Source organism: Eubalaena glacialis, chromosome X, assembly GCF_028564815.1.
Source record: "Eubalaena glacialis isolate mEubGla1 chromosome X, mEubGla1.1.hap2.+ XY, whole genome shotgun sequence".
NCBI classification, from domain to species: Eukaryota; Metazoa; Chordata; class Mammalia; order Artiodactyla; family Balaenidae; genus Eubalaena; species Eubalaena glacialis.
Window position 1 is genome coordinate 29,974,817 of NC_083736.1, and position 15,317 is coordinate 29,990,133.

Genomic DNA, 15,317 nt, shown 5'->3' on the forward strand with positions numbered 1-15,317 from the left:
AAAATAAATAAGGAAACACAAGCTTTAAATGACACATTAAACAAGATGGACTTAACTGATATTTATAGGACATTCCACCCAAAAACAACAGAATACACATTTTTCTCAAGTGCTCATGGAACATTCTCCAGGATAGATAGATCATATCTTGGGTCACAAATCAAGCCTTGGTAAATTTATGAAAATTGAGATCATATCAAGTATCTTTTCCGACCACAATGCAATGAGACTAGATATCAATTACAGGAAAAAATCTGTAAGAAATACAAACACATGGAGGCTAAACAACACACTACTTAATAACAAAGAGATCACTGAAGAAATCAAAGAGGAAATCAAAAAATATTTAGAAACAAATGACAATGAAAACACAACCACCCAAAACCTACGGCACGCAGCAAAAGCAGTTCTAAGAGGGAAGTTTATAGCTATACAAGCCTACCTTAAGAAACAAGAAACATCTCAAATAAACAACCTAACCTTACACCTAAAGCAATTAGAGAAAGAAGAACAAAAAATCCCAAAGTTAGCAGAAGGAAAGAAATCATAAAGATCAGATCAGAAATATATGAAAAAGAAATGAAGGAAACAATAGCAAATATCAGTAAAACTAAAAGCTGGTTCTTTGAGCAGATAAACAAAATTGGTAAACCGTTAGCCAGACTCATCAAGAAAAAAAGGGAGAAGGCTCAAATCAATAGAATTAGAAATGAAAAAGGAGAAGTAACAACTGACACTGCAGAAATACAAAAGATCATGAGAGATTACTACAAGCAACTATATGCCAATAAAATGGACAACCTGGAAGAAATGGACAAATTCTTAGAAATGCACAACCTTCCGAGACTGAACCAGGAAGAAATAGAAAATATGAACCGATCAATCACAAGCACTGAAATTGAAACTGTGATTAAAAATCTTCCAATAAACAAAAGCCCAGCACCAGATGGCTTCTCAGGTGAATTCTATCAAACATTTAGAGAAGAGCTAACACCTATCCTTCTCAAACTCTTCCAAAATATAGCAGAGGGAGGAACACTCCCAAACGCATTCTATGAGGCCAACATCACTCTGATACCAAAACCAGACAAAGATGTCACAAAGAAAGAAACCTACAGGCCAATCTCACTGATGAACATAGATGCAAAAATCCTCAACAAAATACTAGCAAACAGAATCCAACAGCACATTAAAAGGATCATACACCATGATCAAGTGGGATTTATCCCAGGAATGCAAGGATTCTTCAATATATGCAAATCAATCAATGTGATACACCATATTAACAAATTGAAGGAGAAAAACGATATGATGCTCTCAATCGATGCAGAGAAAGCTTTTGACAAAATTCAACACCCATTTATGATAAAAACCCTGCAGAAACTAGGCATAGAGGGAACTTTCCTCAACATAATAAAGGCCATATACGACAAACCCACAGCCAACATCATCCTCAATGGTGAAAAACTGAAACCGTTTCCACTAAGATCAGGAACAAGACAAGGTTGCCCACTCTCACCACTATTATTCAACATAGTTTAGGACATTTTAGCTACAGCAATCAGAGAAGAAAAAGGAATTCAAATCGGAAAAAAAGAAGTAAAGCTGTCACTGTTTGCAGATGACATGATACTATACATAGAGAATCCTAAAGATGCTACCAGAAAACTACTAGAGCTAATCAATGAATTTGGTAAAGTAGCAGGATACAACATTAATGCACAGAAATCTCTTGCATTCCTATACACTAATGATGAAAAATCTGAAAGTGAAATTAAGAAAACACTCCCATTTACCATGGCAACAAAAAGGATAAAATATCTAGGAATAAACCTACCTAAGGAGACAAAAGACCTGTATGCAGAAAATTATAAGACACTGATGAAAGAAATTAAAGTTGATACAAACAGATGGAGAGATATTCCATGTTCTTGGATTGGAAGAATCAATATTGTGAAAATGACTCTACTACCCAAAGCAATCTACAGATTCAATGCAATCCCTATCAAACTACCACTGATATTTTTTACAGAACTAGAGCAAAAAATTTCACATTTGTATGGAACCACAAAAGACCCCGAATAGCCAAAGCAATCTTGAGAAAGAAAAACGGAGCTGGAGGAATCAGGCTCCCTGACTTCAGACTATATTACAAAGCTACAGTAATCAAGGCAGTATGGTACTGGCACAAAAACAGAAGTATAGATCAATGGAACAGGACAGAAAGCCCAGCGATAAACCCACACACATATGGTCACCTTATCTTTGATAAAGGAGGCAAGCATATACAGTGGAGAAAAGACAGCCTCTTCAACAAGTGGTGCTGGGAAAACTGGACAGGTACATGTAAAAGAATGAAATTAGAACACTCCCTAACACCATACACAAAAATAAACTCAAAATGGATTAAAGACCTAAATGTAAGGCCAGACACCATCAAACTCTTACAGGAAAACATAGGCAGAACACTCTATGACATAAATCACAGCAAGATCCTTTTTGACCCACCTCCTAGAGAAATGGAAATAAAAACAAAAATAAACAAATGGGACCTAATGAAACTTAAAAGCTTTTGCACAGCAAAGGAAACCATAAACAAGACGAAAAGACAACCCTCAGAATGGGAGAAAATATTTGCAGAGGAAGCAGCTGACAAAGGATGAATCGCCAAAACATACAAGCAACTCATGCAGTTCAATATCAAAAAAACAAAGAACCCAATCCAAAAATGGGCAGAAGACCTAAATAGACATTTCTCCAAAGAAGATATACAGATTGCCAACAAACACATGAAAGAATGCTCAACATCATTAATCATTAGAGAAATGCAAATCAAAACTACAATGAGATATCATCTCACACCGGTCAGAATGGCCATCATCAAAAAATCTACAAACAATAAAGGCTGGAGAGGGTGTGGAGACAAGGGAACCCTCTTGCACTGTTGGTGGGAATGTAAATTGATACAGCCACCATGGAGAACAGTATGGAGGTTCCTTAAAAAACTAAAAATAGAACTACCATACGAACCAGCAATCCCACTACTGGGCATATACCCTGAGAAAACCATAATTCAAAAAGAGTCATGTACCGAAATGTTCATTGCAGCTCTATTTACAATAGCCAGGACATGGAAGCAACCTAAGTGTCCATCGACAGATGAATGGATAAAGAAGATGTGGCACATATATACAATGGAATATTACTCAGCCATTGTAGTGAGTTATTTGTAGTGAGGTGGATCGACCTAGAGACTGTCATACAGAGTGAAGTAAGCCAGAAAGAGAAAAAGAAATACCGTATGCTAACACATATATATGGAATCTAAAAAAGAAAAAAGAAAAAAAATGGTCAGAAGAACCTAGGGCAAGACGGGAATAAAGATGTAGACCTACTAGAGAATGGACTTGAGGATACGGGGAGGGGGAAGGGTAAGCTGGGACAAAGTGAGACAGTGTCATGGACATATATACACTACCAAATGTAAAATAGCTAGCTAGTGGGAAGCAGCCGCATAGCACAGGGAGATCAGCTCGGTGCTTTGTGACCACCTAGAGGGGTGGGATAGGGAGGGTGGGAGAGAGGGAGATGCAAGAGGGAAGAGATATGAGGACATATGTATATGTATAACTGATTCACTTTGTTATAAAGCAGAAACTAACACACCATTGTAAAGCAATTATACTCCAACAAAGATGTTAAAAAAATAAAAAATAATAATAAAATAAAATCCATTGTTTTTAGCAAAAAAAAAAAAAACTATAGAAAATTAGTAACTGGAGCAAAAAATGCATGATACAAATAAATATTTGGTAAAATGGTATGAATTTAACTGGGGAGATTTATTTAAGATTAGCTTTAAATAAATGATTTAATTATTATGATGTATAATACATCATATCAATACAGACATAAATAGATTAATTTAAGTAAAGTTATGAAATATTATTTACAGTAGACCTTTGTTGTATATTAGAGTTAACATCAAGTTAGCATTTACTAGAATTGATCAAAAATCAAAAAGAAATTATGCAATATTTTATTTGAATAATCAAGCTCTTAATATTCGATTTTCCTCTCCCTTACTGGAAAATAACAAAATTCAAAGTGGAAGAGAAGCTTTGGAGATCTCTTTTAATCCCATAAGCTTCCACTCAAAACTGAAATGTCTCAGTGAAGCCTGCTGTCTTCTTATTGCCAAAGTTCATTAATTCCTCAAAACACACAACACAGGCACTATAATCAATGCCATCTGGTTTGCTTTAATGTTTTTCTTGTTTCCCAAACTAGGGAATAAGCCCCTTCTATGTGAGCATAATCATCTCTTGTGCTTCTCTTTATATTTCTCAGAGAATCTACTTAAGTTTACTTTAGACTCACTAGACTTATTAAACTTAAGTTTACTTTAGAATTATACTGTTCAGAACTTTATGGAACATTCACAGGTACTTCTTAGTGCTACCTTTTAATTTTTAATGAAACCTTATTCCAGGTATGCTATACTTTTTCAAGAGTACAATTCTGTTTCAAAAAACAAAGTTGAAACTTTACCTATATATTATGAAATTAATGTTTCTATCCCTCCAAAATTCATATTTTGAAGGCCTAACCTCCCAATGTGATATTAGGAGGTGGAGCTTTAGGGAGATAATTAGGCTTAGATGAGGTCATGAGAGTAAGGCCCTCATGCTAGGATTAGTGCCCTTATAAAAAGAGGAAGCAACACCAGAGCTTCCTCTATCTCGCTATGTGAGGATACAGCAAGAAGGTGCTGTCTGGAAGCCAGGAAGAGGGCCCTCACCAAGAACCAAATCTTCCAGCACCTTGATCTTGTGCTTCCCAGCTTCCAGCACTGTAAGAAATAAATATCTACTGTTAAGCCACCAGTCTGTGGCATTTTGTTATAGCAGCCCAAGCAGACTAAGACAGGAACTGGGACCAAGAACTGGTGCGCTCTTGTAACAAATACCTGAAAATGCAGAAACAGCTTTGTACTGGTTAATGGGTAGAGGCTGGAAAAGTTTTGAGGTGCATGTTAGAAAAAGCCAAGATTGCCATGAAGATACTCGAAAGGGTAATTCTGGTGAGGACTCAGAAAAGAGAAGAGCTGGAAAGAAAGTTTCCATCTTTTTAGAGAATACATAAATAATCATGAACAGAATGTTGGTATAAATATGGATGGTAAAGGCCATTCTGATGAAGTCTCAGATGGAAATAAGGAACATATCGGACAAAGGAGACAATCCTTGTTATAAAGTTGCAAAGAACTTGACTGAACTGTGTTAATGTTCTAGTATTTTGTGGAAGGTAGAACTTGTGAGTGATGAAATTGGATATTTACCTAAGAAATTTGATGTCTTTAGGAGATATCTAAGCCAAGTGTGGAAGGAACAGCATGGTTTCTCCTGAATGCTTATGGTAAAATGCAAGAAGAGAGAAACTGATTGAAGAAGGAACTGTTAAGCAAAAAGGAACCAGAACTCGTGGATTTGGAAAATTCTCAGCCTATACATATTACAAAAAATGAGAAAGCACAGTTCAGAAGAGAACAGTAAGGGTGTCGTTGATTCACCATTTGATAAGGAGATTAGTGTGGGTGTGAACCAGAGACCTAATCAGCCATCTCATCAGAAGCTCGGGATACAGATGGGATTACACCAGCAGAAACTGCCAGCTGGGACTAATGGAAACAAAGAAAACTGGACGGATTGAAGGAAGGCTGTGAACATGTGCTATTCCTCAAGAAGAGGGAAGAACGATATAGGTGATTCAGAGATCATCAGAGCTGCCACCCCCACCACAGGCCCAGGAGGCGGGGCTAGTTCCTCCTGGGCTTCAAAGGGTGGGGCCACCTCTCAAGTTTGGAATGCCCCCACCCAGTGCCTCAGGAGCAGCCACCACAGGGAGTCCTGTGGGTGGGGCTGCTGCAGAGAGCCATGGGGGCAGGAAGTGCCCTGTGAAGCTGAAGAGGCAAGGCCACCTTGTGGAATCCTGGGGGTGATGTTGCCACTCCAGTGGTCCTGCAGTGCAGAGCATCATTCTAAAGCAGGTTATTCTCATACCTTAAGATCTAATGGAATTGTTCTTACTATGCTTTAGACTTATTTGGGGCCTGTCACCCCTTCCTTCTTTCCTATTTCCCCCTTTTAGAATGGGAATGCCTATCCTATACCCGTCACACCACTGTATTTTGGAAGCACATAACTAGTCTGGTTTCACAGGTTCACTGTTGGACAACTCGGCCTCAGGATGAATTATACCTGGAGTCTTATTCATATCTGATTTAGATGATGATGAGACTTTGGACTTTACACTGTACACTGTAGAGATGATGTTGGAACCAGTTAAGACTTTTGGGGCTATTCGTACGGAATGAATGTATTTTGCATGTGAAAAAGACATGAATTTTGGGAGTCCAGGGGTGTAATGATATGGACTAAATGATGTGTCCCCACAAAATTTGTATGTTGAAATCCTACCCCCCATGGTATTAGGACATTGGGCCTTCCTCCGGGAGGTAATTAGGTTTAGATGAGGTTATGATGGTGAAGCTCCCATGCTGGGATTCATGGCCTTATAAGAAGAGGCAGAGACACAAGAGTTTCTCTTCCCACTATGTGAGGACAGCAGCCCCAGCTCACTACAACATTATACCTTTCCCTATTTTAATTAAGAAAAGTAACAATATGGTATAATTGAATAGACTGATCTAAGCAAGAACAATGAATATTTCATTTAAGATTTGAAAGAATAGAAAGACCAAATAATGATGTTAGTATAAGCTATTGGGTTGTTTTTTTTAAAAGACTATGGAAAGCTAAAAAATACATACAGCCAGTTTTTGAAGACTTGATAACATTTCACTTTGCTCCTTAAAGCCAGTTGTGTGAATCTTGTTCACTGCATCTTCTTTTTCTGAAAGCCATGCACTAAAAAGGCACTGAAAGAAATCAAATAATTCCAAAAGAGAAAAACAATAATTATTAAAGTACATCATTATATTTTTTCATTTATCCATTTAATATCTCTCCATGTCTTTCACTGATATAATATCCCCCACATAAGTCACCTGTTCTTCAGTAAAACGTTGCCATTTTAGAAGAATGTCTTGTAAAAGAACCCAGCGATCTTCTGTCCACCTACAGATGTTTGCCCACCGATCTCCCAGTACCTGGGGAAGAGAAAACCCATCACAACATCAGCAAACAATTAATTGTTAACTGAATTTTATTAAAAATGGCATGAATGATTTATAAAAGTATCTAACTTTGAGCCTCCTATTTATACCAGGAGTTGTAAAGAACACCCTGCCAGCTTCTGCTTATAATTAGATAAGCATTGTGCCTTTCATTTGTCGTTAGATTAGTTCACTCTTTCTTTCACCTTACATTGAAAAGCAAAGATACTTACAAGAAGTCTGAGGCAGATATTACACCACTATTTGAAATGTCTCCACAGTAAATGCAAGCAAAAATATAAATGTAGAATTAAAGAGGATTTTTCATTGATAATATGTAAAATGTGTATCTCTCTTAGGTCTGAAAATACATCCCAAAGAATAAAAGTCTGACTACTAAATAAGATGCCAAAAAAAGACTCTCATTTGAAGCAATCTTGTATAATTTGAATTGCTTAATGTCCTGATTGTAGAAGAAAATTAGTAGTGACTTAACATCATATCCACATGTGAATTTTTAAAGTTAACTGGATTATTATTACAAAGTATTTAAATTCACTATTTCTCTATTCTAGTGAGAAAACTGTAATATTTCCTGAGTAATAGTTATCCTATCTTTAGCATGTCACTAATATCTATATGCACACACTGTTTTAATATGTAATATAAACCAAGCACCAATGGTTTTTAGATGGAAAAAATATGTTGTGATGATTTCTGTGTAAAGGGAGTGTTTTAAGAAAAGAAATATATCATTAATTTCAACTCCATTAGGATGTACTTCAGAGCCAAAAATTTCAACTTTTTTGACTTTCTTATAAATAATAGAATTATTTTCCCATAGATATTGGATCTCTAGACCTAGAAGTATCTCAAAATATGGACGTCTTATTTTGTATAGAAGTAGAGCTAGAAGAAATGTTTGTAACTCATATTTTTTACAAATATACTCAAGTATCTAAGATAAGCCTGATCATAATTTCTACCTTACTTGATGCTACATGTTTGGATTGATCCACCTAGAAAATTCTGATATATGATTCAAATAATACATGTGTTATTAGCATCATGGCAAAATCCATCTATTCCTAATTAATTCAGAGACCTACCTAATTTTTTTTTAAAATGTGTTTAATCTACCATCTTTTCAAAAAGGGAGTCTCATACATGGGTAAGGAGTAGGCAATAAACATTTTACTACAATATTAAAATGATCATGGACTCATATGCAGCCCAGTCACAGGTGAGTTTTCAATTTTTCTTCAGAAATGTCAATAAAAATGTTATTGCTTTCAGCATAACGTAACTGATTTTTGTATTTTTTATAGTTTCATTCTCTACTCTATTCCTTCTGAATTACGTTAGTTATGGCAGAAGCCATAGCACTGGAATAGTGATGCAAGATACCCACAGGGAATGTGCTAACATAACTCAATGAATTCAATATTAGCCATTTAATTATTACAATCAAACATTTGGGATTTTTTTCCTAAAACATATTAGAAGTTCTTTTAGTGAACTTCCTAGTTACCATGTCAGGATGCATCAGATAAAATGGCATGTAACATACCTGTTAATGGATTAGTTGTGAAAAAACTAGCTTCAAAGAGAGAAAATCTCACTCCTTAGCCATAAACTACACCATCTGCCTGATTTTATGATGCAGATATAAAAGGTTAAATTGTGGGATGTTTATTGCAGGGCTCCAACCTCAGGGGAGGGGAGATGGGTGTCAAGGGGGTAAGAGATAAACTCAAACTGTAGGTAGCACCACCTTCATAAATGAAAGAAAATCAACTAAGGCGTCCAAATAGGTATAACATCTTCTCTCTAGTGCTACAAGACACACAAAGGTAGTGTCCACTGAAGTACCATCTTAGGTTTGTAATCTCATAGATGGATGATTATTATTTAATTTTAGTAGGACATCATATAAAACAAATCCACATAAAGACCTCTATACTAGATTGCTTAAGATTAAATTTATAGAAATTCTAAAATACATTGTGATACACTATGCACTACAGTTTTTTTCACTATATGAATGAGTTATAAAAAACAATAATAAATATTATTTTAGGTACAGAGTCAACCTAGTTAAAACAACTATTTTAAGAATATTATTTCCATCAACAGATGAATAGATAATGAAATTCTGCCATTTGCAACAACATGGATGGGCTTGGAGGGCATTATGCTAAATGAAATAAGTCAGAGAAAGACAAATACTATATGATATCACTTATATGTGTACTCTAAAAAATACATAAAACTAGTGAATATAACAAAAAAGACGCAGACTCATAGATACAGAGAACAAACAAGTGTTTACCAGTGGGGAGAGGGGAGGGGCATTATAGGGGTAGGAGATTAAGAGGTACAAACTATTAGGTATAAAATAAGCTACAAGGATATATTGTACAAAACAGGGAATATAGCCAATACTTTATAATAAATATAAATGGAGTATAACCTTTAAAATTGTGAATCACTATACTGTACAACTGTAACTTACATAGTATTTTACATCAACTATACTTCAATAAAAAAGGAAGAAAAAAAGATTAGTATTAAAAGTGACCTTTGTATTCAAATAATCATAATAGGTAACTGATAATTCACTGAAGCAGGTTTATAATTCAGTCAATATTTAATTTAACTAATAGTTAATTATAAGCTCCAATTCATTCATTCACCAATCATGAATTTATTTAAGCAACAAATATTTATTGAACATAAACTATGTGCCCAAAATTAACAGAATAAAGATGTTATGGACTGAATTGTGTCTGCCTAAAATTCATATGTTAAAGCCCTATTGCCCTCTATCCCAGCATGTGACTGTATTAGAAGACAGGACCTTGATAGGCAGGGCCTTTAAATAGGGCTTTTAAGTTAAAATGAGGCTGTTAGGGTGGGCTCTAATTCAGTCTGACAAATGTCCTTATAAGAAGAGGAAATCTGGATACACAGAAAGACACTAGGGATGTGTGAGCACAGAGGAGAGACCATGTGCGGACAATGAGAAGGCCGCCGTCCACAAGCCAAGGAGAGCGGCCTCAAGAAACCAAACCTGCCAATACTTTGATCTTGGACTTCTAGACTCCAGAACTGTGAGAAAATATATTTCTGTTGTTTAGGGCACCCAATCTCTGGCATTTTGTCATGGCACAGCTAACAAACTACATAAGACAAATTTAAGAGAGGCTGATTCCATGGCACTGCAAAATGTCCCACAAAACTAAAGTTGTTACAGGTAAAGATGTACATATTACAGTGGGAAAATTCTAGAGAATACATTTCAATTACTAGAGTAAAATGAATTTAAATTGTTCAAATGGAGCAGAGTTTTAATAATGTATTGTGACAACTTTTCAAATACAAATATGCTATCACTTTGTGATTCTGTATCTTATGTGGGGAAGATAAAAATATCTAGAGCCAAACCACTTGGATTCAAGTCTTAGGTCAATCAATTGCTTGGATTACCAATGTGTGTATGTCTTTTCAAATTACGAAAACATTTTAAATCCATAACTTCCTGTAATAATACCAGCAATTCTTTATCTCTCCCTGCTCAATGAAATCAAGTGACTTTTTCAAGAAATTTATGGCTAAATAATTTAATGTCTCTCAAAGAAAATAATCATACCAACCACTTAAAGAATTGCTTCAAATATTAAACAAGATCATGTATTGAAAAGCAGTTTTAATTTGAACTGAGTTATACAAGTGTCGGTGGTTATTTACATTTTGCTTGATCATAGTATTTATATCGAACCTTCTATGAACCACCAAGGTGAACTATTTTACTCACTCTAGAAAAGTACTTATTAAATCTTTACAGATAGACGTTTAGAATTCCAGTATATTCTTTTTTAAATATTTCCCACACAAGAGAGCATACATATCCTTCAGTAACACATTCTACTGCCTAAATCTATCTTACTCTCAGAACAATCTCAATGAACTGAATCTAAGTCTCTTCTGTTACAATGTAGGCATGGTTCTTTTTACTGGTCTCAGTGAAATTAGATAACCGAATTAGAAATCGCTTGCTCGTATGCTGTACATGTCTGCCCACAGGTAGATTTTTGCAATGCCATATGCACAAATATAAATAGATGTACACAGTGCTTGAATTTATAGATTTATCTGTTTATTGCTTAGAAATGCTGGCCTTAATTTGAATTACAAAGGATGGAGCTAAGCAATTGTTGGATTATCAGTCAGCTTTTATAATCACTCAGAGATGCTAGTTCCTATCACTGCCTCAATGGATGTAACCACACTGTTAGACAAGTACAAGAGATTGGATCAAATGGAATTGACAGGAAGCCAAAAAACTTTTTTTAAATCACTATATTAGGATTAGAAACCTCTTCTCTAGAGAAAAAAAAATCAGTCTTTCTCTGAGTTTCCATTTAAGTATATGAATCCCTTGAGCTTTTCGGAATAATGCATATTTTTGTAAGCTAGGTAAGCATTATGCACATAAATGAAAAATGAATTATAATGTCTCATGAAGTGATAAGAAGAAATTAATTTGTATTTATGTCCTCATTTTGTCTCAGCAGTAAGAGAAGCGAAAGGTCAGTTCACTTACTCTAACACATTTTCATGGACTAAATCACAACTCCATTATCATCTAGGCTCACATCCGCAATGGGGAGGATTTTTCCCTCCCATTTAATTCACATCTCATATTGTTATACATGCCAAGGACATTTCTCATCTGAATTCATTTGTTTGGTTGAGTTGGTTTTTCAAAGCAAAAGTGAGAAATGGCTATCAAAAGAACATTTGGATAAAAGCAAGTAAGGAAAATTTGACAAACCTGAAAGGTAAAACTTAAGTACCTTGACCCTTGAATTTATTGAAGCCAGTGATAGAAAGTGAAAGCTAAACTGCACCCAGCAAGATTGGCATTAAGAGACAAAGTGTCCCCAAGAGTATGTCCACTAAGGAAGAAACAATTATGTGCCATGGACCACACAATGCAGCAGCAACTGAGATTTATAAGAGAGGGAGGCAGCAGGCAGCAAGCAACCCATCTCCTTTTATTGTAGTTTCAGACCCTGAAATGTACTCCTCAGCTAAATGAATTTTATGTGTAATGAGCCATCTGAAAAATAATTTATTTCTTGCTCTTTCTTTCTTACTTTATAAACAACTATACAGTTAAAAAGGATTAGCAACTTCATCTTACTGACAGTGAAATGGAAATAACATCAAATAACGTGTTGAAAGAAATAAAGCACCCATTATGAGGCTAGAAATGGGGCAGAGTATTACTGACTAATGTTTAGCCAAGTCTATGATTTGGCTAAACTTGTTTTTACATGTTTTTTACAAACTGCTAACTGAAGCAGTATACTATAAAATCGCGTGTCTTAAAGCTTCACTGTCTAACGTATGGTCCAGGGTGGAAAAACATCTTGTGATATATTAGGAAACACTTATTGGAGGTTTCTCTGAAAATATCATTTTTACTTCTGTTTAAATGATCTTGTAATAACTCCTGACTGAATTCAAGGAACTCCTGTCACTTCTAATGGTGCAGTTTACAGATGAGGAAACTGACACTCAGATGGGTTAAGTAACTTATCTAAAGCCAGAGAGGACAAAGGATTGAGTATCTGGGATTTGACCTCAGATCTGTCTGGCTACAAGTCCATGCTCTTTCAGGATGCCATTCACTCAATAGAGCATTCAACATAAAAAAAAAAATATATATATATATATATATATATATGCCTTGTGATTTGTGCTACAAAACATACAGTGAGATATACAGATGCTGAATCCTTTTTGAGTCTTTTCATATTTAATTTTAGCAGGAGTTTCACTAGATTTAACTAAATATTTTATCTAACCTACTTGACAAAGATTTGAAGCCCCCTGTTACAATTTGATCTAAAAACATTTTTGACATTTTAACTGCATATTTGTTTAAAATGTGTTTTAAAAATCAAAAATACTTACACTTCTAGATCAAGAACATGTGCTCTTTGCAAGGACTTATTTTTAAAAGGTAAATATGACTGTCTGATTCCTTCATGAAATTCTGCCTTAGCGATCATGCTAAAAGCGTAGTGAGATTTTTAACTTGAAGAAGCATCTTCTTCTGTGCTATGAGAATCAGTTCCATATATTATTTATTTTTATGAGTTTATAAAGTGCTAATGAATAAATCTGGGAAGGCCCTATTGTTGTTGTTGCTGTTATTATTTGCAGGCTATTATTTAATGTTCTGTGGCAGCTTAATAAACTCTATACTCTCCAGCTCCCACCAGTCTATTCAATTGGGATACCAGAAAATAAAGAGCAGGAGTCCTAAGGAGCATTCCAAGCATGACAGTGTTCTTTCCAGCATTCATCACATTCCCAGGCATTCCTTGGTAGCTTGAGGTTTTACTGTTCATTATTGTTTTATGCCTCCAAGTCTCTGAACTTCTTGAGGAGGGCCCCCCCTTACCCTTGTGCTTAATGTCTCGTGTAGTAATACATGCATTTCACATAGTATATGAATGTCTCAAAGCTGAATACCACCACTGTAGTTATCAATACAGGGCTTTTCTCCCAAGTAGTGTTTTAAAACCCCCCTTTATTTCCCTTTCTTCTTCATTAAATACCTGTCTACCAGTATTTTATGGTAATGGCATGGCTATTTGTGGTGAATTTAAAGAACCATAGGAGATGAGAGTCACATGTGAATTCCTGTACCCTCTACCTCAAATTCTAAATCTTTAACACTTAAATTGGGCATTAGCTATATAGCAGAATATCTGAATCTACTAACCTGCTACACTAGGTTTAAAGTACAGACAGCCTGAATTCTTGTCCCAGCTCAACTGTTGCCCAACTTGGTAATATCTGTCAGCCAACTCTTAATCTTGCCATGGTTTAGCTGTGCCACTAGTGACATGGATATAACAGTACCTGCTTCATACCCTCCTAGCCAGGTCACTGCTAGGGTCAGGTCAACAAATATGAAATTATTCTGAAAACTGTGATGAATTATTGACGTGCTAGTAAATGGTAAGGATTTAGAACTCAGTTCCTGGAAAATCAGCTTTTGTTTCCAGATGTGATAAATCTACAGCATAAAAGACTTTTAATACAGAATACACTGAAACATTTCAGCATGATATTAATTTTACTAGGTTTTTGTATTTTACCTATAGTCTAATAAGGCTTATGTTTTGTACAACAGTTGAAAATCTTTTACTTTTGCATTTTTAAATCAGGAGCGTTTTCCATTACGTGCCTTGTTTATAACCAAGTAAGTGGAAAACGTATCCCTCTATGTTCCATTTTAACTCTTGGCATTGAAATATTCCATCTATAAGAAATCACACATTCCAATGTGTATACATAATAAAATGCACAAAATAATCTAGGTGTAAGAGGATGGGAAAGTGATGGGGATTGTAGCTAAATGGAGAGCTCATAGTAAAGTGGGCAGAGCTATTCAATTCCTACTGAGGTTAATATGCAGGAAAACAGACCTAGGATCATCGAATCACTTGCTTTTCCCAAGGAGGCTAGAAATTCATAGTTTTATATCACATTTCCTAAATTTCAATAATAAATATATTATTAAATACCATGTGGACTGAATATGAATATATTTGTAATTTTATTTTATTTATTATTATTTTTTAACATCTTTATTGGAGTATAATTGCTTTACAATGGTGTGTTAGTTTCTGCTTTATAACAAAGTGAATCAGCTATACATATACATATATCCCCATATCTCTTCCCTCTTGCGTCTCCCTCCCTCCCACCCTCCCTATTCCACCCCTCCAGGTGGTCACAAATCACCGAGCTGATCTCCCTGTGCTATGCGGCTGCTTCCCACTAGCTATTGATTTTACATTTGGTAGTGTATATATGTCCATGCCACTCTCTCACTTTGTCCCAACTTACCCTTCCCCCTCCCCGTGTCCTCAGTAGACAAATTCCTAGAAAGACAAAAACTACTCAAACTGACAAAAAGGGAAAATCTGGAAAATGGAGGTAAAATATTTTTAAAAATGGAAATCAAAAATAGAAAGTCTTATGTCTATTAAATATATTAAATTCTCATTTAAAACTTCCCCCATAAAAAAAATTCCAGGCATGAATGGCAAGT

General features: G+C 35.3%; 1 protein-coding gene across 1 annotated transcript in view; it reads right to left on the reverse strand.

Moving 5' to 3' along the window:
- The window catches only part of DMD (dystrophin), a 1,714,964-nt gene that overhangs the window by 1,457,366 nt on the left and 242,281 nt on the right, over positions 1 to 15,317 (reverse strand). The window contains exons 9-10 of the mRNA XM_061178407.1: positions 7,070 to 7,171; positions 6,833 to 6,940 (exon numbers count right to left, since the gene is read on the reverse strand). Coding sequence (XP_061034390.1) covers positions 6,833 to 6,940; positions 7,070 to 7,171 — 210 coding nt within the window. The remainder of the gene's footprint in view (positions 1 to 6,832; positions 6,941 to 7,069; positions 7,172 to 15,317) is intronic.